General features: G+C 37.4%; 1 protein-coding gene across 7 annotated transcripts in view; it reads right to left on the bottom strand.

Annotated features, from left to right (window-relative positions):
* Positions 1–26210, bottom strand: part of NSD1 (nuclear receptor binding SET domain protein 1) — a 147572-nt gene that overhangs the window by 33167 nt on the left and 88195 nt on the right. For all 7 annotated transcript variants that reach the window (XM_032851908.1, XM_032851910.1, XM_032851907.1 and 4 more), the window contains 7 exons: positions 16693–16817; positions 13326–13596; positions 12015–12124; positions 9959–10034; positions 6699–6817; positions 5653–5796; positions 2809–2932 (listed from right to left, as the gene is read on the bottom strand). In XM_032851908.1, the coding sequence (XP_032707799.1) occupies positions 2809–2932; positions 5653–5796; positions 6699–6817; positions 9959–10034; positions 12015–12124; positions 13326–13596; positions 16693–16817 (969 nt within the window). The remainder of the gene's footprint in view (positions 1–2808; positions 2933–5652; positions 5797–6698; positions 6818–9958; positions 10035–12014; positions 12125–13325; positions 13597–16692; positions 16818–26210) is intronic.

The following is a 26210-nucleotide window of genomic DNA, read 5'->3' as shown; positions in this document are numbered from 1 at the left end:
TTTCTTAAAACGTTAAACATATACCTACCATGCCTTCCACCCTTAGGTATTTAGAAGTAAAAAGAAAATGTGTCCGTACAAAGACATGAATGTTCATAGCAGCTTTATTAATAATACCCCAACCTGAAAACAACTCCAATGTATTATCAACAGATGAATGAGTAAACCAACTGTGACACATTTGTACAATGGAATTCTACTCAGCAATAAAAAGGAATGAACTCTCAACACGTTCAGCAATGTTGCTGAATCTGAAATTACCTATGCTGAGGGATGGTTTCGCAGGTGTATGTACACACACATATGTATCAGAACTTAACAAATTACACTTTGTGCACTTTACTGTACAACTCTCCCTCAATAAAGCTGTTTTAAGAAAGAAAATGAACTATTGATAAACACATTAACACAGATGAGTGTCAAAAACATTATGCTGAACCAGACAAAAAATCTACATACATTTTGTTCCACTTATGAAACTCTTTAAAAAAATAAATCTCATGTGTAATTATAGAAAGCACATCATTGCTTGCCTGAAATAGGATTGGGGTGGGGATGGGGGGGTAGTGAGGGGCGGAAGGATCAACTAGGACTAATTACAAGGGAACTTTCTGGAGCAATGGAAATGTTCTGAATCTTCATTGTGGTTATCCTTACATATGTGTTTATAAATTTTATCAAAACCTACCAAAACATACATTAAAACTAGTGCATTTTTTAATAGGTAAATTATACTTCAGTAAGGCTAATTCTTTAAAAAATACCTTTACCATAACTAGTTCAGAGAATATCACATTATAATAAAGATAAGACTAGCAGGGGTGCCTGGTGGATCAGTGGGTTAAGCCTCTGCCTTCAGCTCAGGTCATGATCTCAGGGTCCTGGAATCAAACCCCCCATCAGGCTCTCTGCTCAGCAGAGGACCTGCTTCCTCCTCCCCCTCTGCCTGCCTCTACTTGTGATCTCTGTCTGTCAAATAAATAAATAAAATCTTAAAAAAAAAAAAAAAAAGGATAAGACTAGCAAAGCTGGATTATCTGTACAAAAGGCAAGACTTCTCTAAGATTAGGATTAAGAGATATGCACACACCTAAAATTTTTTTCCCTAAATTTCATTTATAGGGCTGGATGGCACTATTTCCCATAATGATCAAAAGCCCACTGTACGGGAGGCAAAATAACCCCAGAACTATCTTGCCTTCTAGCTTTTGTTCCCACACTGCTAAAAGTAGTGGCAGAAAGAGGAGATAACTCAATATGACACAGCCACTGATTTACAGACCCAAATTAATTGTCTCTCGGTTCCCACAGGAGCTACTTTAAACCTACAACTCCACCCTTCAAGTTAGAAACCACCTTTTCCCCATCATTCTCACCAAACTAAGAAAAACTCTGGCTTACTCTCCAACTCTCCAACTCCAAGGTACATTCCTGTTTTATCTTTTTGTCTCTTCAAGATTATTCTCTCCAATCACTTAGCAACTACACTCCATTAATTATTCCCTCCTCTTGCAGGAATTTATTTCCCTATGTGGTTCTTAACATTCATCCTACAAACATTCAAGATGTTCTTCCTCTTGACCCTATAATATCCTCCCTTCAGCTACTACCCTCTTTTCCATGGATATCAAGCTTTTGTAAGAAGTAGCGTATACTGCTAACCATTTGCCCCTCAACTAGGTTTAGTGTGGAACACCTGTGTCACAAATATATTTCCCACTGCTATATATATTAGCCTCTTATCACCCCAAAACCTCCTTGGTCTCTTTGCCACATATGCCCCTGTTGATGATATCCTACTCTCCCTGGCTTCACAAACATTCTTTGACTAGCTCCTCCTCACCCTGCAGTGTTTTTTTTTTTTCATGTGGGCACCCCCTGAGTACTTTTGTTGGTCCTTTTCTCACTCTCCAGATGCTTTTTCCCTGGGCAGGTTCATGCACACTCATGGTTTTAATGACTCAGGAGTGTAACCGCTTTTAGCCCCCATTTTTCCCTACTACTTAACTGCTGTAGCATTCACATATAATGCTGAAGAAAGAACCATCTCCTTAGCGTAGCCTGCGAGGTACTTTACAGTTGGTTCCATCTGACCATTCTCAGTTTCTGAGCCAATCTATATAACTCTCAAGATTACATACATCTTTCCCCTGTACCCCTGGGGCTAATAATACATTACATGTTAATAAAAAAGTAAAAAATTTTAAAAAAATGTCTTTCCTTATTTTTGTAAATAGTTTTGTTCACATATGATATACACACAGAAAAGTATAGCATCCTAAGTGTACAGTTCACAAATAATCATAAAGAAAACATGCTTATGTAATCACTGTTCAGCTCAAGAAATATAAAACATCACCAGTAATCCAGAAACCCTCCTTGTAACTAACAATGCCTCTTCCCTAAAGTATCTTAAACTCTAAACACACTAACTTATGCCTCCTATTTCCCAAATAGTCTATACTTACATTACTGGATCTTCTTGTACTTCACCTCCCCACACCAATTTCCATGTCTCTTTTAAAGCCAAACTTAGCTATCTTCCTCTGTGGAAATGGCTCACCTTTGTTCACCTATCACTATAAATCTAGCTCTACTACAATCCTTTTGCACTATATTATACTATCATTTCATTATTCACTTGGTATTCTTTTCCACAGGCAAAGACCACACAGCACTTATCTGCGTCTGTCGCAACTAGCCCTGTATTGCTATAGAAAGTGTCTGCAATAAATGTTGGGAATTTTTCCTGAAGAACTTAAAACTCAAGCCATCTTCGGAAGAAAACCCCATCTATAACTACTTCACCTGTGCGACATTCATTGCAGATAAATTTTCCTCTCGGCATCTCAGTTAATCCAAGGCACTCCAGGTGGAAAGCCCCACAGCACTGAGCCTCACATAACAGCAGCTCACCCAGTTTCTCACAGTTCTGTTAAGAGAAAGAAAACAGGTATGTCTATAAAGGGTTTTTAAAGTCCCAAGCAGAAGGCCTTTGTGAAGAAAGATTAAGCAGGAGCTTTCCAGAAAGAAGAGAGCCCACCATTTATTCAGCCAATATTTAATGATTAATTCCTCCATGCCAGCTTCCACAAAGTCCCCAGCTCTCACGGTTCGTATATACTAAGGATTGAAAATAGAAGTAAACAAACAAACACAAAAGATATCAGATAATTATAAGCATTAAGTAGAGAATTCAAATAGCTACTTGGGATTGGGTCATCGGGAATGGCCTCTCAGATGCAGTTCTGAACTCCAAGTCAGTCACATGATCTGACAGAAAGACCAGGGAGACAAATACAGAAAGTCCACAGATAGGAAAAACTATGTTAGGTCTGAGAATCATAAGGGAAGTCAGTGGACCACAGTGAACAAAAGTTACACGTGGTAGAAGATAAGGTAAGAAAAAGGCAACAGCCTGATTGTGTGGTCTTACACATTATGCTACATTTTTAGATTTTATTCTAATTACAGAGGTGTGCCATTAGAGGGCTTTAACAAGAAAAGGCTAAAATCAGATATTCATTTAAAAACAGATTCCTCTGATTACTACATGGAAAATGAGTTCAAGAATGAGAAAGGTGAGAATAGCAGTAAAGAGACAATCAAGAAGGCTCCTGTAATAGTTCAAACAAGAGATACTGGTTAGCTAGACTTGGGTTCTAACAGTCCAAAAGGGCTCTAATCAAGGTTTAAACAATGTTTGAGATACATCTACAACCATCTCAGAGAGGTTGCCTTTCTGAGATGATCTCATCTAAGATAGGGTGTCATTTATGATAGGGCCTTAGGAAATAGAGATCTGGCTTTGTTGCTTTCAAAACATAGATTTATGAAAATTCTGCAAATTCCCAACATTTGTTACTTTCATCCCTCTAACATCCTGACTTGTTGCCCCACAGTGATTAGCAGGAAAATGCTAAAACTGAAAAAGAGTCTTATTGTGGAAGACAAGAAAGAAGAAGGCAACTAAGTAAGTCTAGTATCTTCAAGCACCTGAAGAAACAAAAGGTCTTGGCCATTTGACATCAAAGCTTGAATAAACAAATGAGTAGAGGAGAGCTTTGGGGAAAAAATGCCAGAGGCAGCCAGGGATTAAGAGCAGACAGACCCCAAGGTCTTAAACAACCTATAGTGTAAATTAAGTCTTAAAACTCTGGCTCTTCCATTATCCCCTAACTCACACATAAAAATTGACAAATGCCATAAATATTACCCACTTTATTTTGTACAATCACAGTGCCAGTGATACCAGCTTTTATGTACAATAAACAAATTTGCCCTCACCGTTTAAACAGGGAAACTTCAATTACAGTATATATCAAAGACAAGTTTAAAACATGTTATGGACTAACCCTTTAACTGGGATGACCAAGTAATTCATCTTTCAAACCCGTAACCATGTGAGTGAAAGGACATGATATTAATAAATTAAACAAGGACAACAGATTTAAACAAAAAGTGATCCAAACAATCCAGGACCACAAAGCAACTATCCTTTTAACCACATTTTGTTGATAATCTTTGTTGTTACACAATCTCTGAGGAATAACACTGTGTTTGGGTGCTGATCTGAGTATGATCAGCGTTCTTTATACAGTAATGAAAATGAAAAAACAAACTGAATGGAAATTCTGCTGTTCTACATATTCTAGGCTTGGGTTAACTTTATTTTTAGCTGTTTCAATAAAAAAAAAAAAGAAAAAGAAACCTAGTATCTTCAACTTTTTATAGGCCAGCTTTTAAGAATTTACAAAGGTAAATCAAGCCCATAAAAAAGAGAACACAATCAAAGCACCAATTTAACTGACTCTACTCCCAAGTCTGACAAAGTCTCTTTACAGAGAGGCAACACAACATAGTGGTTAAGACTCTAAACCCAGATTGCTTGAGCTTGAATCCTGGCTTTGCTGTGTGACTATAACCAAGTTATGTAACATCTCTCTGCTTCAGTTTGTCTGTAAAAATGAGGATAATAATGGCAATCTACTTTACAAGACTGTTATGACTAAATGACCTAGTATTTATAAAAGTTTAATTTGATAAGTTTTAAAAATTTATTTATTTGGGGTGGGGGGCACAGAGGGAGAGAGGGAGGGAGAAAATCTTAAGCTCACAACTCTGAGATCATGACCTGGGCCAAAATCAAGAGTCAGTTGCTTAACCCAGGTGCCCCCAGAATATTTATAAAGTGATGGAAACTCTTGAAACACAGTAAACACTGTATAAATACTTATTAAATAAATATAAAAAGGCAGCAGTAGATTCTCTGAAGTCACTATTTTAAAGAAAAAGAAATCTCAAAATGAAAATTTCCCTTACAACATTCCTTAGAAACCCAGAGATTCTCACACGATGAAACATACAGGAAAATGATTTTTAAGTAATCTGTGATTCCTTCTTCCATCTCAGACCTGCTCCATGGCATCTACTCATGGGTAACAAGGGCAGGTGTTTTACCAACACTAAATATTTATTTTCCTTTCTCTTTTCGTGAGAAGGGTAAGACTTAAATCCCAAAAGGGAAGTGACTCCACTGGAATCATCCAGGAAAAATGTTTATTCTAACATGACTGGGTTATCAAGAGATGGAGAGGGCTTTTCTTAAAAGACACACAAGCAATCCAAATGCAAGTGGGCAACATCCTTTACCTGACAAACGTTCTCCTTGAGTGCAGCTCCTCCGCCTCGTTCGCCCTGAAGCCTTTTAGATGCTGGCATCCCAGGATCATTCTCTACACCCTCCTCAACAGTCTCCTTGGGGCTTGCAGCTGTTCTGTGTGTCATCAGTTCTCCCTTGCAGAGAAAAAATAATGTCCCACATCTGTATTATAGATGTCTCCTCCATGTGACCCCCTCCCTCTGGGCTGCTATTTGTCTAGCCATTAAGCACTTACAGATGTTCAGCCAATCACGCGGGCGGACTGCATGCAATGTTAGTTCTAACCCTGCTGTGATTGGGCGGGTAGTGGGCGCCTCATGCCCTGCCACTAACTGCTCTGAGGCTGTTCCACTGGAACTTTTTGAGCTGTTCCATTTTAAGGTTTCACTAAGGGAGAGAAAACATTCTTAAGTTTATTTGATTACTTATTTGTCCTTCCAAGATCAGTGTTTCCTAAATAATGCCTCCCTTGGGCATTCAATTCAAATTATCCTGGAAAGAAACACTCCGTATAATAATGTGTAAAGCTGACCTCACTTGTTCTAATTCTCTTTTAACCTGAGTTGAAAAGCTAGAGACCGCATCAATGACTGCACTGATGCTCTACAAGGTAATGGTTTTAAATCTACCTTTGTTTCCTTAAAGCAAATGTTTATAAACATTAGTCTAAAATTAAGCAGTTGATGGTTTCAAGAAATAAGCAAATGAGTTTCCCTCTAATTGCAGCAGTCTCAACTTGTAAAGGGCAATATCTAAGTTCATTCAGATCATATGGTTACTTGGTATTGTGCTCTGCTTATTTAGAAAAAGCTTACTTCATGATGAAAGCTATAAAATTCATCAGATACCTAGAGCATAGGATGTGGTCTATTAAAAAGATCGTATCCATAGTTGCCATATATGTCTTCTTACAGCTGTTAATTAGCTGTTTCAATAGAACATGATTCTTAAGAAAACTCAGGGAAGAAGGGTGTGGCCTCTACTGTGAAAAGTAGATTTTCTTTGGAAGGTCAAAAGATGAGGAACTGAGTAATACCTCTGAGGTTGGAGTTTCTTTTGATGAATCATCATTTTTCATTTTTTTACAGTGCACCTTGGCTGTAGTATGCCTCTGTCGTTTTCGCTTCCTTGGTTTATCAAATATCTTGGTAGTGCCTAAGACAGAAAACAGGCGTTATCTGCTGGTTATTCACCCACATGTTCAAGAAATCCTATCCTCAACTTAAAGGACCTCAAAGAATTACAGAATGTTAGAGTAAAAAACCAATCATAAAATCCATTTAATTCCCCAACTTAGTAGATGAGGAAAAGGGCACAGAAGGGAGGAGACTTACCCATGACTATATAACTAGTTGGGAAAAGAACTACACATACATAAATTCTGTCTCATACCGATTAAATGGTAAAATGAGTAAGTAGGTTAAAGCAGTTTCATTTTACACGATGAAATGAAAGTCTTCATAGTTCCTCAAAGGACTTAAATATCCTATAGATGGGGAGGAAATACATTTAGTACTCAGGAAAAGACACTAAAACCTGACCTCCACAACTAAAGACAGTAAATTATATCACTATACAATGTAAGGATTAAGATGAAAAGCTGCAATACAAAAATCTGGCTTGGGGAAAGAGGAGACCTCCCACAAAACATTTAGTGGCTTAAAGGATATTCATGCTGTAGTACTAAAATCCTGAACATCCAACAATATAAAATAGATAATATATGATCGAAAAATTCCAGTCTCTCCCTCATTGTCTATTACACATATTTCAACTTTTTGTTATAGAAATAAAGAGGAATCTCAAGTGCTACTTCATAAAATGTTCCAGGATAATTAGGCTAGGTAAAAACATGAAGGCTAGACTTTGGAAAACCAGCTTGGTACTCTCTTTCTTGGGACTGCTTGATGGAGATGGAGAAGCTCTATCAAAGCTGCCAATCACCTATGACTAAAAGAAGAATTAATATGGTAGCAGAATAAAAGTTCAAAATTCTCAGGAGCTAAAACAGCTGATGAAATTTACAAAAGATAAAGTACAGGTTGTACATTTTATAAAACCTGAACTACAAAAATAGAAGAGCTGGTATTTTGAAAGTCTGTTTTTTTGTGTGTTTTTTTTTAAAAGATTTTATTTATTTATTTGATAGAGAGATCACAAGCAGGCAGAGAGGCAGGCAGAGAGAGAGAGGAGGAAGCAGGCTCCCTGCTGAGCAGAGAGCCCAATGCGGGGCTCGATCCCAGGACTCCGAGATCATGACCTGAGCCGAAGGCAGAGGCTTTAACCCACTGAGCCACCCAGGCGCCCCTGTTTGTTTTTTTTTTAAAAGCAAGCAAGCAAGCAAACCGGTGAATCTGTGAAATTATATATGAACACAAGGTTAACATAAGCTAATATACTACTAGATTTACTTACTAGAAAAGTTAATAATCTTGGGTTACATTTAAAGATGTGCATATTTACAGGGCACCTGGGTGGCTCAGTGGGTTAAAGCCTCTGCCTTTGGCTCAGGTCATGATCCCAAGGTCCTGGGATGGAGCTTGGTGGGGAGCCTGCTTCCCCTCACCCGCTCTGCCTGCCTCTATGCCTACTTGTGATCTCTTGTCAAATAAATAAATAAAATCTAAAAATATATATATATATCTCCAAAAAATGCTCATAAATAAATAAAGAAAGAAAGAAAGAAAGAAAGATGTGGGCATTTAAGGTGTGCCTGAGTGGGTCAGGCACTGATTGAGCATCTGCCTTCAGCTCAGGTCATGGTCCTGGGGTCCAGGGATTGAGCACAACATCAGGCTCCCTGGTCAACAGGTGGTCTGCTTCTCTCTCTTCCTCTGCCCCCTCTCCACCCCTTCTGCTCTTCTATCTCTCAAAAAATAGATATATAAAATCTTTTTTTTTTTTTTTAAAGTGCTCATTTAAGATCACATGTAGTACTGCCTGGGGGGCTAAGTAGATTAAGTGTCTGCCTTCAGCTCAGTGATGATCCTGGGGTCCTGATATGGAGCCCTGTGTCAGGCTCCCTGCTCAGCAGGGAGTCTGCTTCTCTCTTCCCGTCTGCCCCTACCCCTGCTTGTGTGCTCGCTCTCACACTCTCTCAAATAAATAAAGTCTTTTTTTTCCCTAAAACAATCACATGTAACATAACCTTCCCATGATACCCTTTGCTGGCAGACCACATCTGATGCTATATGCTGAAATTTGGGCTAATATCTCAGAAATGACACTAATCAATAAATTGCACTGGCAGATGAATGAATAAAGTGGTACAAAGAATTGGCATGGAAAATATCTGGGGTGGATAACAAGATGGTAGTGTGGCAATGAGTTTGGTCAGGTCTGGATTTAGTACCCCAACACTGCCACCTCTTTCACCTTGTTTTTCTATAATACAGGGATAATACGGATAATACCCTAACTCTCTGTAAAGCTTTAGATGGGTTAGATGTTAACAGTCCTAGAGCAACGGACTGAGCAAACAAAGAATCTGGTAGAGGAAATGCTTGAACTATGATATTATATCTATTACTGAATTACTTGGTAATTCTGCCTCTCTGCCCACTTGTGATCTCTGTCAAATAAGTAAGTATAATCTTTTTATTTATTTTTATTTTTTAAAAGATTTTATTTATTTGACAGAGAGAGATCACAAGTAAACAGAGAGGCAGGCAGAGAGAGAGAGAGAGAGGGAAGCAGGCTCCCTGATGAGCAGAGAGCCTGATGCAGGACTCAATCCCAGGACCCTGAGATCATGACCTGAGCTGAAGGCAGCGGCTTAACCCACTGAGCCACCCAGGCGCCCCAATAAATATAATCTTTAAAAAAGCAAAAAAATGCCAAGAAACGATTTCAGTTAGAGAATCACCTAATAAGAAAATTGAGTAGGAGATTTTTGTTTATTGTTCTTAACTTTTCTTTAGTCTAATATAATTCTAATTCCATGTAACTAATTTCAGCATGAAGCTCAAAATGACCATCCAATTTTCTAGTGTCATGCACTGTATTAGGAAGCATATTTGGGCAAGCAGGTTTTTGTTGTTGTTTTTTTTTAATCTTATTTTTATTTATTTCTAAGTAATCGTTACACCCAATGTGAGGCTCAAACTCAAGACCCTGAGATCAAGTCTCATGCTCTTCCAACTGAGCCAACCAGGTGCCCCTTGGGCAAACAAGTCTCAGAAGTCTCAAGACTATCTCACTGGTCTTGCTAACATATGTAACAACTTTTCTAGTTAGCTGACCAGGTGGTTCATAGTTATTTTGCATTACATTTTTTTAAGTTTCAAAAATACACACCTCCACCATACTCTTTAGAATGAGATGCAGCACGTGATTCATTAATGTCATTCTCCAAGTGACCGGCTTCATAACACTACAAATAAACAAAACGCAACAGATTTACAGAGGAACCGAAAATAAACCTTTTATATTATATGCCAAAAGCTGAACTATTATCACAAATACAGAAATCCTGGCTGTTTCTGGCAATTAAATAAACAGTATTAACAATAATGGGTTGAACAGAAACTACATGGGGAAAGACATCAAAAAACAAAAAATACAGCTCCAAAAGACTCCTACGAACACACACTCCTTTGGGGTTAACCAGAGACTCCCAATGTATCAAGCAGATAACAGAATGGTACTCTGATTCAAATAGTAGACAAAGAGAAAGGGTATATTCCCAGAGACCCAGCATCTCAGCTCTATTCCATACCACCCTGCATTTAAAATCTATCTTCTTAAAACTGCATTTATAGCCATTAGATTTTACAAAGACTTATTTACTTGATGAATTCTAAATATTAAAAAGCTCTGAATCAGTGCTCACTCCAGCAGCACATATACCAGAAAGCTCTGAATCATGGAATTATCTTTCTGATTTAATTGGCTATAGATTAATATAAATGAAAGCAAGATTAAATCTCAAAAGAAAACACTCAGGCATCAAGAGTAATTTCCTACACATTTCACTCCCCTATTAGTAATGCTTCTATGAATTAGTTTCAGTCCAATAAAATGTCTTCTACAATAAATATATTCTTCAGGAATGTTAAACAAAATTTAGTGGCCACAAAAAGTCAACAGATGTTATTCTTGCTGTAAAGTCCCCAAATTTTGCGACTGAAACAAGCTAAAATATAGTAGTGAATGTCCAAATGTTCACTGTATCGATTAATCAAATCATTAACTTGTGCATGTCAATTTTATCTCAACAAAACAGGTAAAAATATCATTCTCTAAACTGGCCCAAATGCTGATTTTCTTTAAATGTGTCATTACCTCAGACTGTAGCATTAATGCAACAGCTTTACATAATTCGCCTTGTATAATACTACTAAACTTATCACCTGATAGCAAATGTTATTTCCATGCTCAAAATATTGTGATGAATCGGTTTCCTTGTCCCTTACAAGTGGCTAAGATTTGAATAAGAAAAAGTTAGGAGAGAAAGCAGTGCAGAAGGAAACTATCACAGCCTCACCCGGACATGTCTCAGGAAATGGACTTTGAGAAGAATGAAAGAATTAAAGAATATAATGCAGACTTTTTAAATGAGGTATAAAAACACAAATAAACTGAGTTTTACAATTACATGCTAATCCAGCTGGGTGAATAACTCATAAAAGCAAAAACTAGGATCCTCAATATAGGATTAAATGACATAAGCCTGTTATAGCTAATGAAAGAAGTCCAAAAACTCTATTTTTTATCTGATTACAATCTGTATTTTTCCTATTAAAATTTTCGTTCTTTAAGGAAATCTGTGCATCCTAACAACTGAATTTCTAACACTTAAACCCTGAGTTACTCCTCACACATATGGGCAATAGGATGATTCCTAAAAATTATATCCAGGAAAATAACCTTCTATTTCCATCTACTTATTTAGTGATGCCTTCTTGGCCAATAAAAACCATGTCTGCAAACTCAAAAACTTAAGTTCAAATGTTTCTGCCTGGTTATAACTAAGCTGAGTCTTTTCTGAGGTGTTATGCAGACAGGGCAATGGGATAAGAGTAGGTTAGTGGCTCATAGAGAAAGAAGTAGAAAGCAGGTAAGAGGTTTTAATCCCAGAAAAGAAACAAACACACACTTAACTCAATCTTATAAGCTCTTTTTATTTTCATTTGAAAAGAACATCTAAAATGAACTGATACACATGTCCACACAAATGCAGAACAGCTTTCTCAATATAGGATCTCTTAGACCTAAGGAATATATTCTGCGATTCTCTTATTTCTATGTATGTATGCATCCATATTGCTAAGCATTACTAAAAGATTTGTTTTTAAAATCCCATATTTACATATGGTTTAATCATATTTTAGAATTGACTAAAATAACATACCTTTTTAGAAAGGCCAAGATCCCCTTTCTTGGGCATAAATCCAGGGTCTAAATCATTGGATTCGAGAAGTTTCTTAGTTGGTTTTCTCTGACGTTTACTTTCATAATTTCCTGAAATGTATGTATCTTTTCATTACATGACTTAGAAACTAGACATAAACTAATTTTTAAAAAATCTATATGCCACAGAAAAATGTTTTTTATGTTTTCCTCATCATGATCTGGTGAGGAGCAGGATATATCAGAATGTATTTATTTATTCTAAAATATTAGTTAACATAAAAAATAGGAAAACAATTCTCAATACAGACACAAACTAATCTGAAAATGTTCTTATGTCTCTGTGTGTGTGTATCATGAAAAGACTAAGGGGGAAATCAAAAGGGCAGAACTACCTTTATAATAATTAATTGGTAGTAAGGACAAAGGAGAAGTGAGGTGGAGTAGACCCTGAATTCCAGGCATGATAGAACCAGGATCAGAATTTTTATTCTGCTCCTAAATAAACAAAACACATTTACTCTGTAGGACTGTTCTTAAGAATTATATACAAGAGCCTAATAACAGAGTTTAGTACATGCTAAATTATGAAATAGTAACTATCTGTACTATTTTTAGTCTTTCTGATTCTGTCTTACTTGATTAATAAACATGACTGGGATACTCTTATTTTTTAAATAAAAGAAATATCATCACAAGCTATTGTTGGGAATATAAAAAAAGTTATATGCAAAATTTTCTTTGGGTGACTACAATGTTTGAGAGTCAGAAGGTAAATTAGAGACAGTATGTTTAGATTCAACTTACACCAGGTGACATGTATATAAAGAATAAAAAAGTGAAAAGCAACTGGTAATTAACTTCAAGGGAATATTTACATTCAGCTACTTACAATGTATCGGGTAAACTGCATTATGATGTCCATTTTATAAAAGAGGAAACAAGTTCAGAGGTTAAACAATTTCTTAAATACAAAAACTGATAGAGCCAATTATCTGAAGCGTAAGTTTCATGTGTTTATTAGTATGTAGTGCCCTTCCCACAAACCCTGCTAGCCTGAGTGTTGACTCACATGGTGGTTGATCGGCAATCATAACAAGTAACAATGGAGTAAGGAGAGTTGTTTTTAAAACATATCTTAAGGACAGTGTCCCACTAATTCGTGATCATTAACTATATTCAGTTAGCTGACACTTTCAGGATTTCCCAGGACAAAAATGGGTAACTTGCTGTACAGATTCACTACTGGCTTTTTATCACAACATGCTAAAATCATATCTACTTACATTCTGACACCCCAGTCCCATCTTACCTGGTGTTTTAACTAGCAATTCCTCAGACTCAAGGGCAGGCCGTGGAGAGACTTCCGGAGCCACAGGCACAGACAAGGTCAGCTGTGGCAACTCAGCATGTCCACCTCCAAGTTCTGACTGAGCCAAGGGCCCTTCCAAAAATGGAGCCTCCCTTTCAAGAACTGGAGGCTCTTCTTTGGTTGAAATCAAAGAATTCTCATCCACCTGCTTGTTCTGAGCACTAGATCGACATCGGGCTAAAAGGCTTTCCTCTTCACAGCGGGAACTTACCTGAAGCAAAAAAATAAACGTAGAATCCACAGAACAAAGTTGCTATAATTTCAGTTTCAAAAAGAATAATGCACTTAAAAATGAAATTCTGACATGCTACAACACGGATGAATCTTGAAGATATCACTAAGTGAAATAAGCCATACACCAAAGGACAAATATTTTATGATTCTACATATATGAGGTTAACCTAGAATAATAAAATTCATAAAGACAGAAAATAGAATGGGGGAGCATGGGTGGCTCAGTTAGTTAACCATCTGGTTCTTGATTTCGGCTCAGGTTATGATCTCAGGGTCATAAGACCAAGCACCACACTGGGCTCTGTGCTAGGCATGGAGCCTGCTTTAAGATTCTCTCACCCTGTGCCCTTCCTCTACCCAATACGCATGTGTGCACGCAGTCACTCTCTCTCAAAAAAGAAAAAAAAAAAGAAGAAGAAGAAGAAGAAAGAGGAGGAGGAGGAAAAGAAAACAGAATAGTGGTTGCCAGAAGCTGAGGGGAGCGTAAACTGGGAGGTTACTTTTTTAATAGGTAGAGTTTTAGTTTGGGAACATGAAAAAATTCTAGAGATGATGGATGGTGGTGATAGTTCACAACAATGTGAATATACTTAATGACAAAGAGCTGTACACATAACAGTGTTTAAATTACAAATTTTGTTATGTATGTTTTACACAATTTTAATTTTTAAAAATTAATTTTTTAAAAAGGGAAAAAATGCAGTTGAGATACACTAAAGCTGTAAAAGTTCATTAAGACCATATGATAACCCGGGGCACCTGGGTGGCTCAGTGGGTTAAGGCCTCTGCCTTTCTGCTCAGGTCATGATCCCAGCATCCTGGGATCAAGCCCCACATTGGGCTCTCTGCTCAGCAGGGAGCCTGCCTCCCTCTCTCTCTCTGCCAGCCTCTCCGCCTACCTGTGAGCTCTGTCAAATAAATAAATAAAATCTTAAAAAAAAAAAAAAAAAAAAAAGACCATATGATAACCCACCCCACTCACAAAAAGATTTCCTAATATGTCACCAATAAAGCAGCTAATAATGAATTCCCAACATTAGTAAATTAAGGAAAGAAATAAGCATTTATGATTCCTTTCATATATATCAAGACAATAAAGTGTTCAGTTAATGAAAGAGATCGCTAGCTAATAAAAGTAGAAGAAATAATAAAATCTGAAAGTTTTCATTTTGTAACCCCTAATGAAATTATTGATACAGGCAAGAAATCTTTGACTGATATTTTAAAAAAACCATTAGGGAAATGATGGTTAGAGAAAAAAGACATTCTTATGAAGCCAAAGTAATTACATACATACTGCTTCATTGTTGCTATTTTAAAGATTTTATTTATTGTGGGGCCCCTGGGTGGCTCAGTGGGTTAAGGCCTCTGCCTTCAGCTCAGGTCATGATCTCAGGGTCCTGGGATTGAGCCCCGCATTGGGCTCTCTGCTCAGCAGGGAGCCTGCTTCCCCCTCTCTCTGCCTGCCTCTCTGCCTACTTATGATCTCTGTCTGTAAATAAATAAATAAAATCTTAAAAAAAAAAAGATTTTATTGATTTGATTTGTTTTAGAGTCAGAGAGAGCCTGTGAGCAGGGGAAAGGGAGAGAGGCAAAAAATAAGACTTTGTGCTGAGCACGGTACCCAATGCAGGGCTTGATCCCAGGATTCTGAGATCATAACCTGAGCTGAAACCAAGAGTCAGATGCTCAACCGAGCCACTAGGGTATCCCACATATTACTTCTTGATCAAAGGGAGCAAAATGACCTAAAAGAAGGAAATCAGAACTATGGATAACTTCTAATGTGCAATATACAACATAATAGCACCTATAATTTAATTTAGCTGAAACTGTTCAAATTGAATCCATCAAATTGTTAGTTATATTTTCCACATAACAAGGAAGAGAGAGAAGAGTTTAGTGAAATATATGAGGAAGCCATCATACAAATCTAGAAAGGGGATCCTGTAAAGGTATTATTCTCATTAGTTAGGGTCATGAAAAAAGGGGGACTGTTCTAGATTTAAAGAAATTTTAAAAATGTTAACAAACAGATATAATGTGAAGTCCTAAAATGAATAAACCAAATGTAAAGATTAGAGAGGAAGTGATCTAAATATGGATTTGTTGTTATTAGATGAACTAATCTTATAAGATGCAATAAAGTTAAATCATTTATGAAGGAAAATGTTTTTTTAGAGATGCATATTATTTAAGGATAAAAGGTAAAATGTCTCTAATTTACTTTAAAATAAGTGAGCCTATCTCTGCTCTGCAGGGAGACTGCTTCCTCCTCTCTCTCTCTCTCTCTGCCTGCCTCTCTGCTTACTTGTGATCTCTCTCTGCCAAATAAATAAATAAAATCTTTTAAAAAAAAAAATAAGTGAGCCTAAAAAAAACTGAATTAAGGGGTGCCTGGCTGGCTCAGTTGCAGTATGTGCAAACTGCTGATCTTAGGGTCATGAGTTTGAGCCCCAGGCTGGGTGTAGAGATTAAATAAAAATTCAAAACAAAAGAACTGAATTAAAAATAAGGCAAATAAGTTATCAATAACTTTTGTTTAAAAAATTACACTCCTGGGCTGCTGTGGTGGTGGAGTCAGTTGAGCCTCTGTTTCTTGGTTTGGGCTCAGGTCATGATCTCAGGATTGTGAGATCAAGCCCCACATGGGGCTCCATGTTCAGCACGGAGTCTGCTTCAGACTCTCTTTCCCTCTCCTTCGGGCCCTCCCCTCCATGCTCTTTCTCTCTCAAATAAGTAAATCTTTAAAAATAAAAATAAAAAATTATCCTACCATATTTTATGTTCTATGATTTTAATATTTTGTCATAATAATATTCCTAAATCATTACTCTCTAAAAGCAAAGGGAGGAAAAATTTATGCATACACATACTACACACAGTGCATACAGTCATTTATACTTTCATGTATATTCTAAGTAGTACCAAAAGCTGGAGGTAAAAAAATGGAAAAAGCAAGATCCCAGTTAAGGAAATTATTGTCCCATGCAGACAAAAAAGGATATTAAAGGCAAAACTGTAATATCCTAAAGGTACTGATGAAAACACTGTTGAAAATGTTGGAACATACCTTGTGCACCTGTTCCTGCACCTTCTTTTGTTTTTTCTTAGGAGCAAATATCTGATCATATTCTTCTGTATATTCCAGAAGCCACTTGCTTGGCTTCCTAAGGCGTTTCTTCTCTGACCGCACAGCTAAAAGAGGAGAAACGAGTTTGTATTAACCAAAATGTTAGAGGAGAGCCCACTGCTTTCATGAAACCATCCCTGCACTCTCAAAGGTACAGAGATGGGAAATTCTCAAAATCACTCCGCTTAAGATCCAAGACGCTAAAAGTGATTTCCTATTGTTTATCATATGCAGAAGCTGAGAGGGGAGACTGAGAGCAACTTCTGTTGCTCTATACACATACACACAGACCATCTGAAGTTAAGGAAAAGGTTTAAAAAAAAAAGATTAAACTGAAACTAACCAACGTCTCATAGTGACTGATAGAGCTAACATTAAAATATAGTCTAGGGGAGCCTGAGTGACTCAGTTGGTTAAGCATCTGCCTTCGGCCTAGTCATGATCCCAGGGTCCTGGGATTGAGCCCTGCATCAGGGTCCCTGCTCAGGGGGAGTCCACTTCTCTCGCTCGCTCTGCCTAACCCCCGCCTCATGTTCTCTCTAGTAAGTAAATAAAATCGGGCCACCTGGGCAGCTCAGTGGGTTGAGCCTCTGCCTTCGGCTCAGGTCACGATCTCAGGGTCCTGGGATCAAGCCCCATATCTGGCTCTGCTCGGTGGGGAGCCTGCTTCCCCTCACCCCACTGCCTGCCTCTCTGCCTACTTGTGATCTCTGTCAAATAAATAAAATCTTAATAAATAAAATCTTTAATAAAGTCTAAATAAAGCAAATTCATAAAATATACCATAAATTATTTTAATAACATCTCTCTAGATTATGTAGAATACTAGACAGAATTCAGATACAATATTTACCTAATCAGTATTACCGTGTGAATTTCAAAAGCACTTTACACACACTTCATATCATAGTTGTGATATGAGTTTCACGTTAGAAAATTGAGGAACAGATCTTAATAGAATCATTAAAAACTATAATTATATGTATACCATTACCTCAATGACATAAAGAGTATGTGGCATGTATGCCAAAGGCAGAAAATAAGATAAAAGTACAGAGTTCAGGGGCACCTGGGTGGCTCAGTCGTTAATCATCTGCCTTTGGCTCAGGTCATGATCCCATGGTCTTGGGATTGAGCCCTCCATCAGACTCTTTGCTCAGCGGGAAGCCTGCTTCTCCCTTTCCCACTCCCCCTGCTGTGCTCCCTTACTGTCTCTCTGTCAAATAAAAAAATACAATCTTAAAAAAAAAATACAGAGTTCAGGGTATCTTTTGAGAAAAAAATTGTCATCTTTTAACCATAAGTGACTCTTAATCTCACAAAACAAATTGAGGGTTGCTGGGGGGGAGGGGGGTTGAGAGAGGGGGGGTGGGGTTGTGGACATTGGGGAGGGTATGTGCTATGGTGAGTGCTGTGAAGTGTGTAAACCTGGTGATTCACAGACCTGTACCCCTGGGGAAAAAAATATATGTTTATAAAAAATAAAATTTAAAAAAAAATTGTCATCTTTTATGGTCAAATTTCTAAGTATCATACCATTTTTCTTTGAGTTAATTGTAAAATAAACACCTATTATAATTTCCCAATAAAACTTTGTCCAGTTTAACATGGTATACTCATTTTCTAAGGTCTTTGGGAGCAAAACCTAATGTATACAGAATGTAGGATACAGTCTCCCCAGGAGACAATAAGTACTTCATGAGACAATAACCTCAGAGGAAACTATTTCTGCCTCAGTTGAATGAAGAATCCTAGTGTTCTTTCAAATAAATGCATAAGTTGTGAACAAAAGGAAATGGTCAAATCACAGGCACAGTAAACTTGGCAAAGGCTTTTACTATGGAAAAAAGCCATAGAATTTTGTTAGGATGAGATATGAAAAATAATTTTTTTCTAACTACTGTAATTTCGTAGTAATAAATAGTAGTAATATATCACTTAGTTTAACTATTTAAATCTAATATAAAAGGAGTTGAAAACTTATATTCACCTAAAAACCTTGACATGGGTTTTTAAAGCAGCTTTATTCATAATTATCAAAAGTTGGAAGCCACCAAGACATAGGAATTGATAAACTGTGGTATGTACAGACAAGAGAACATTATTCAACACTAAAAAGATAATAAAACCATGAAAAGACATGGAGAACACTTAAATGTATATTACCAGGTGAAAAAAGCCAATGTGAAAAGTATATATAAATACTGTATGATTACATATATACATTTCGGAAAAGGCAAAACTATGAAGACCATAAAAAGTAGTTACCAGGGGGTAAAGTCGGAGGACATGCACATGGAGGGAGAAAGGGCTAGATACGCAGAACACAGAGGATTTTTACGGCAGTGAAAATACTCTGTATGATAACATAATCATGAATACATGTCATCATATATTTGTCCAAAGCCAAAGAATATACAACACTAAGAATGAACCCTAAGGTAAACTGTGGACTTAGGGTGATTACAATGTGCCAATGTAGATGTATCAAATTTAACAAATGTACCACTCCAGCAGTGGACATTGGTAACAGGGAAGGTTGTGCATGTGTGTGGACAGGTATACAGAAAAACTCTGTGCCTTCTCCTGAATTTTGCTACACACCTAAAACAGCTCTAAAAAAATAAAGTATTAATAAAAAACAGAAAGTTAATGGTAGAGGCTGAAACAGTTATCAAAATTATATACCTACAGAGCTCCCAATATAATTACGGGGCTTGTTAAACCCTTCAACCAATGCAATTTTTCTAACTACTCAGTTTTAGACAATACACCTGTAAGTGATCCAAGCTGGTGAGTTTTTCCCAAGTAAGTAATTCAAAAGAAATTAAAACCACCAGCCAAATAATGACTTAAAATGTTCCCCTCAAATAATAATGTTTAAAAAAATCTCTCTTGAGGGTGCTTGGGTGGCTCAGAGGGTTAAGCCGCTGCCTTCGGCTCAGGTCATGATCCCAGGATCCTGAGATCGAGTCCCGCATCGGGCTCCTTGCTCAGTGGGGAGCCTGCTTCTCTCTCTGCCTGCTTGGGCTCTCTCTCTCTCTGGCAAATAAATAAATAAAATCTTTAAAAAAAAAAATCTCTCTTGGAGAAAAGAAATAAGCTAAAATACATTCTGAAATAAGTATATATGTATCTGTGCCTGTGACAGTTAATGGTTAGCAATTTTATGCTCTGAAGCAAATAGATTATGCCTTTAATAAAGCCCTATTAGATAGCATCTAAATTTTCAAACACCAATGACTTTTTTTTTTAAAGAATTATTTATTTACTTATTTGACAGAGAGAGAAATCACAAGTCGGCCGAGAGGCAGGCAGCAGAGAGACAGGGAAGCAGGCTCCCTGCTGAGCAGAGAGCCCAGTGCGGGCATCGATCCCAGGACCCTGAGACCATGACCTGAGCTGAAGGCAGAGGCTTAACACACTAAGCCACCCAGGTACCCACCAATGACATTTTTTTATATTTTTTTAAAGATTTTATTTATTTATTTGACAGACAGAGATCACAAGTAGGCACAGAGGCAGGCAGAGAGAGAGAGGAGGAGGCAGGCTCCCCGCTGAGCAGAGAACCTGATGTAGGGCTCGAACCCAGGACCCTGGGATCACAACCTGAGCCGAAGGCAGAGGCTTTAATCCACTGAGCCACCCAGGTGCCCCCACCAATGACATTTTTAAACACAAATAAGACCAAAGAAATGATACGGAATAACATGGGTTTACTATGTGCATGCAAGTCACAGTTCAGCCATTTAACATTCATTAATTTCTAATCTTTACTTCAAGGTAAGTGATGACATCATCATTTTATAAAAAATGTAACTGAGAGGTGCCTGGCTGGCTCAGTTAGTACAGCATGCAACTCTTGATCTCAGGGTTCTAAGCCTGATCCCCACATTGGGTGTAGAGATTACTTTAAAAAATGAATTTCTTAAAAAAAAGTAACAGGCTTGAAGAGGAAAGTGCCTTGCCTAAGCCCACTCAAGTTAGTCCATTACTTAAGTGGCAAGGCCATGATTCCAACCAAAAACTCTCCATGCTTCAAAACCACTGGGTTCTTTTTGCTAAAACAAATCCCTATGCTATCACATCATCATATCCCTTATCCTACCCCACCCCACACAGCCACATCCATCACTACCTCCCCACATTAATTAGACCTCAGTCCCAGACAGGTTATGTTCTCTGTCTTCTTAGAAGGTTCCATGGGCTAATCTGTCCCCTCCATTTCCTCCTGAAGCTACTGTCCCCATTCTGTCTCTGGGTTTACTTCTCTCACCAAGTAAGTTCTCAGACTAAATTTAGTCCTTTAGTTCTTTACTTCCTTATGATCCATAAGAAAATCAACGAAGAGCACAAAATACTGGAAATTAATGTAAAAACTGTATCTGACATACTACTAGGTTCCTGCACAAGTACATACATTGCAGGCAACCCTCTTGGGTCCCCTCTCTCGTCGAGAGCTTTGTACTATCACTTTGCTTTTGCTCACCAAAAAAAAAAAAAAAAAAGAAAAGAAAAAAAGAAACAAAACAAACAAAAAAAACCCATACAAGTACCCGCATTTCTCCTCACCAACATTGTATCAAACAATCCTTTAAAGGTTTAGGGTTTGGCAAACTACCAGTGGACTGTTTTAGAAAATAAAGTTTTACTGGAATACAACCACACTTATTTATTTACCAATGGCTTATGTCTGCTTTTGTGTCACAAAAAGTTAAGAGTTAACAGAAGACAGTATGGCTTACAAAGCTTCAAATACTTACTATTTGTCCTTTTAAGAAAAAGATTACCAATTCCCCCTCTTAAATGTTCAATAGGGTAAAGTGTAAATGAAAACACCCTGGTCACAACTGAATGACTTAAAACCCAAAGTCTCCAGCTGTTCCTGAGTTTCCATTTTCTTGCCCTCTTCAACAACACCTACTCCCGAAACTCCCTACTCCCATCTATGTTCTCACCTAAACTAGAATGCTCATCCACTAAAACTACTTCTGAGTTGAAAGAACCCAGAGAACTCACCATATCCAATTACTCTATAAATGGCCAAAAGGAAGTGGATTGCCAAATTAACATAAACAGAGTATCAAGAATGAAAGGGGAACATGACCTTTTGGATACTAAAGGGAAATATTAAAAGGTGGAAAATAACAAAATGGAGAGATGAGTAAATCATGCAAACCTCAATACATGGCACAGAGCAAGAGCCAAAATATGACCATGATTAAATTTCTTGGCAAATACACATCAACTCCTAGCACAGAGCCAAGACCTACTGTAAAGAATGGATAGGAAAGTTTAGCAGTATCTTTTTAGACTACAGTGTGTGTACATAAACCAGTTAAAATAATAAAATATCCAAAAAGTTAAATCAACCCCAGCTGTTCACCAACTGAAGAACAGGTACATAAAGTGTGGTTTTCTGTACCCTGAATACTATCCAGCAATAAAAAACAAAATATTGATATATGCCAGAATATGGATAAATCACAAAACCAGAAACATTGTGCTAAATGAAGAGTAAGACACAAAAGGTCATATATGATTCCATTAATACGACATGTCCAGAAAAGGCTAATGGGAGTGGGGGTAGTGGTGGATTAGTGGTTGCTGGGCTGGGAGTACAAACAGACCAACTATAAATGGGACAGAAGAATCTTACTAGATAGAAGAAATGTTCTAAAACTCATTTATGGGGGTGGTTGCACAACTCAACAAATTCACTAAAAATCACCTCCTGATGCACTTAAAATGTATGAACCTTCGGACGCCTGGGTGGCTCAGTCGGTTAAGCCACTGCCTTCAGCTCATGTCATGGTATCAGGGTCCTGGGATCAAGTCCCAGGTCAAGCTCCTTGCTCAGCATGGAGCCTGCTTCTCTCTCTGCCTCTGCCTGCCACTCTGCCTGCTTGTGCTCTCTCTCTCTCTCTGTGACAAATAAATAAATAAAATCTTTCAAAAAATAAATAAAATAAAATGTATGAACCTTTTATGGTATATAAAGTTGACTATATTCAATTATATTGAATAAAGTTTATTTTTTTAAGGCTTTTTTTTTTTTAAGATTTTGTTTATTTATTTGACAGATAGAGATCACAAGTAAGCAGAGAGGCAGGTAGAGAGAGAGAGGAGGAAGCAGGCTCCCTGCTAAGCAGAGAGCCCGATGCGGGGCTCGATCCCAGGACACTGGGATCATGACCAGAGCCGAAGGCAGAGGCTTTAACCCACTGAGCCACACACACACCCCAAAAGTTAAGTCTTTTTAAGACTAATTATAAAACTTTATTTTTTTCCTCAAAATGGTGAATTTTCCTAAAGGACTACAGTACTAACATCAATATCACTCCTCACTACACATTATCAGCTCTTGTCATACCTCTACTTTCCTAAGTCTGAAATCTCAGAAGCAAAATGTTAAAGGAAGGGGGTAAAAAAAGCAAAAATCCAAACATCTCTTCATAATAATAGTTAAGTTACTAAGTCCAACCTCCTCTGAAAACAAATAAAATGCTGTATAAAAATTTTTTTAAATTTTATTTATTTAAGGGGGAGTGGGAGAGGGAGAAGCAGGCTTCCTGCTGAGCAGGGAGCCTGACGTGGGACTCAATCCCAGCAACCTGGGATCATGACCTGAGCCAAAAGCAGAAGCTTAACAACCTAGCCACCCAAAAGCCCCTGTATAAAGTGTTTTAAAAAATCAGTCAGCAAAGCACTGACAAGACTGTTTAGAACTACAAACCAAACACAAAGGAATAGTGCAGAGAAATAAATATAGCACTGCAATGGATTTTGTCCTGAAGGCTTTTTTGTGATCCTACTTAAGTGTAAGGGGTAGAAGTTTAAAAGAGAATTAACTAGTGCCCTGAGGAATAAACTAGTGCCCCAAAAGACTCTTTTCCTCAGAGTCACAATGAAGCAAAAGTACATTGTCCAAACCTCCAGAAGACCACAAGGAAAGGTGCTTTGGCACAAAGCAGAAAGGGAGCAATAAGTCCTTGAGAAGCTGTGACTGGTCCTCCTGAGGATTTGCAGCTCCCACAAGAAAATCAATCAATGTAATTAATATATCATGTTAACAGAATAAAGGGAGTAAGAAAGAATGATTATCTCAACAGACACAGAAAAACCGTTTAACAAACAAAGTATATAAGGGAACGTCCTCAACCTGAAAGGCCATCTTTCAAAGTCATAGCTAATATCACAGTTAATGGTAAAAGACTAGATGCTTTCTCCCTAAGATCAGGAGCAAGACAAGAATGCCTGTTCACTCCACTTATGCTTTACACTGAACTGGAGGCTTTAGGGGGGAATCAGGCAAGAGAAAATACAAATAAAAGACCTCCAGATTAGAAAGGATGAAGTAAAACCATCTTTATTAGTTGATGACATGATCATGTACGAAGAAAATCCTAAGGAATTCACAAGAAAACAATCAACTAAAAAAATGGGTTCAGCAAGGTTGCAACATGCGAAATCAATACACAAATATCAACTATATTTCTGTATAGTTGCAATGAGCAACCTAAGAATGAAATTAAGGAAATGATTTCACTTATAACAGGATCAAAAATGAATAAAATTAAAAAAAAACAGTAAAATACTTAGGAATAAACTGAATAAAAGCAGCATAAGATTTATACACAGGGACACCTGGGTGGCTCAGTGGGTTAAGCCACTGCCTTCGGCTCAGGTCATGATCTCAGGATCCTGGGATCGAGTCCCGCATCAGGCTCTCTGCTCAGTGGGGAGCCTGCTTCCCTCTCTCTCTCTCTCTCTGCCTGCCTCTGTCTACTGTGATCTCTCTCTGTCAAATAAATAAAATAAAATCTTTAAAAAAAAAAGATTTATACACAGAAAACTACAAAACATCATTGAAATAAATGAAACAAAACTTAATTAATGAAAGCCATTCCTTGTGTACAGTTTAGAATAAACTTAATATTGTTAACTATGGCAACACTGCCCAAACTGACATACAGATCCAGTACAACCCTCATCAAAATCCCAGCTGGAATTTTTGCAGCAATTAGCACATTGTTCCTAAAATTAAAATGGAAATGCAAAAGATCCAGAAAAGCCAAACAATCTTGGAAACAAAGTTGAAGGACTCAATACTTTCTAATTTCAAAATTATAATAATTACTGTACAAACAGTGTAATTAAGACTTTGTGGCACTGACATAAAGACAAGACATATATATACACAGGAAAAGAAAGGAGTTGAAGGCTGAAATGAATCATCACATTTATGGTCAAATGATTTTCCAAGACCATTCAATGGAAAAATTATATACTTTTTAACACAAATGGTGCTGAGACAACTGGAATAAGCAATGGTTACTCAGACATGACACCGAAAATACAAGCAACCAAGGAAAACACAAACTAGACTTCATCCAAATTAAAACCACTTGCGCTTCAAAATATGTAGTCAAAAATGTAAATGGTAAACCCATTAAATGGAATATTTACAATTCACATCCAATAATACTTAGATCTACATGAAGTAAAGAATTCTTAGAATTAAATAATAAAAAGACAAACTGTCCAATCAAAAAATAGGCAAAGGATCTAGACAGACGTTTCTGCAAAAGATTTAAGTAAGACCGCTAAAAACATGAAGAGATGCTTAATATTAACAGCCAGGAGGGAAATGCAAATCAAAGCACAATAATGAAATGCCTCAGGACACTACTAGGACAGCTATTTAAAATAGGTGTGAGTGAAGAGGTAGAGAAACTGGAACCCTTATATATTGCAAATAGGAATGTAAACTGTCAAAAGAGCTTTGGAAAAACATTCTGGCAGTTCTTCAAAAGTTTTACATACATAATTACAAAATGACCCAGCAATTCTGCTTCTAAATATATAAACAGTAGAAATGAAAATATAGCCATACAAACCATGGCACACAAATGTTCAAATAATACCATTATTCATAAAGGCCAAAATGTGGAAACAACCCAAATATCTATCAGTTGATGAAATAATAAAAAATGGTCTGTTCATACAATGGAGTATTATTTGGCATTAAAAAGACATGAAACAGGGTTGGCCTGCGTGGCATAGTCGGTTAAGTGTCCAACTCTTAGTTGTGGCTCAGGTTGTAATTTCAGGGTTGTGGAATGGAGCCCTGTGCCAGGCTCTGCACTCTGCCCAAGTCTCCTTGGAGTTTCTCTCTCCCTCTGCCCCTCTTGCTTCTGCACATATGTGCTCTAGCTCTGAAAATAAATAAATAAATCTTTAAAAAAAAAAAAAAAGGACATGAGGAAAGAGTAGTAACAGTAAGATGGTAGAACTGGAGCTCCTACAGGAGTACTCTAGAAACGAGTTAGGAGGCTGCAGGCAAGTTCAAAAGACAAGAACTATAGCATCAAAAAGGGGTTAAAAAAAAGCCAGTTCACTTTATCTGAGACTGCCACTCCCAATGCAGGCAAAGCTCCCCTCATGGTTGGGGGAAG

This window comes from Lontra canadensis, unplaced genomic scaffold (assembly GCF_010015895.1).
Source record: "Lontra canadensis isolate GAN:19392208 unplaced genomic scaffold, GSC_riverotter_1.0 scaffold5, whole genome shotgun sequence".
NCBI classification, from domain to species: domain Eukaryota; kingdom Metazoa; phylum Chordata; class Mammalia; order Carnivora; family Mustelidae; genus Lontra; species Lontra canadensis.
This window is presented reverse-complemented; position numbering and strand designations above follow the sequence as displayed.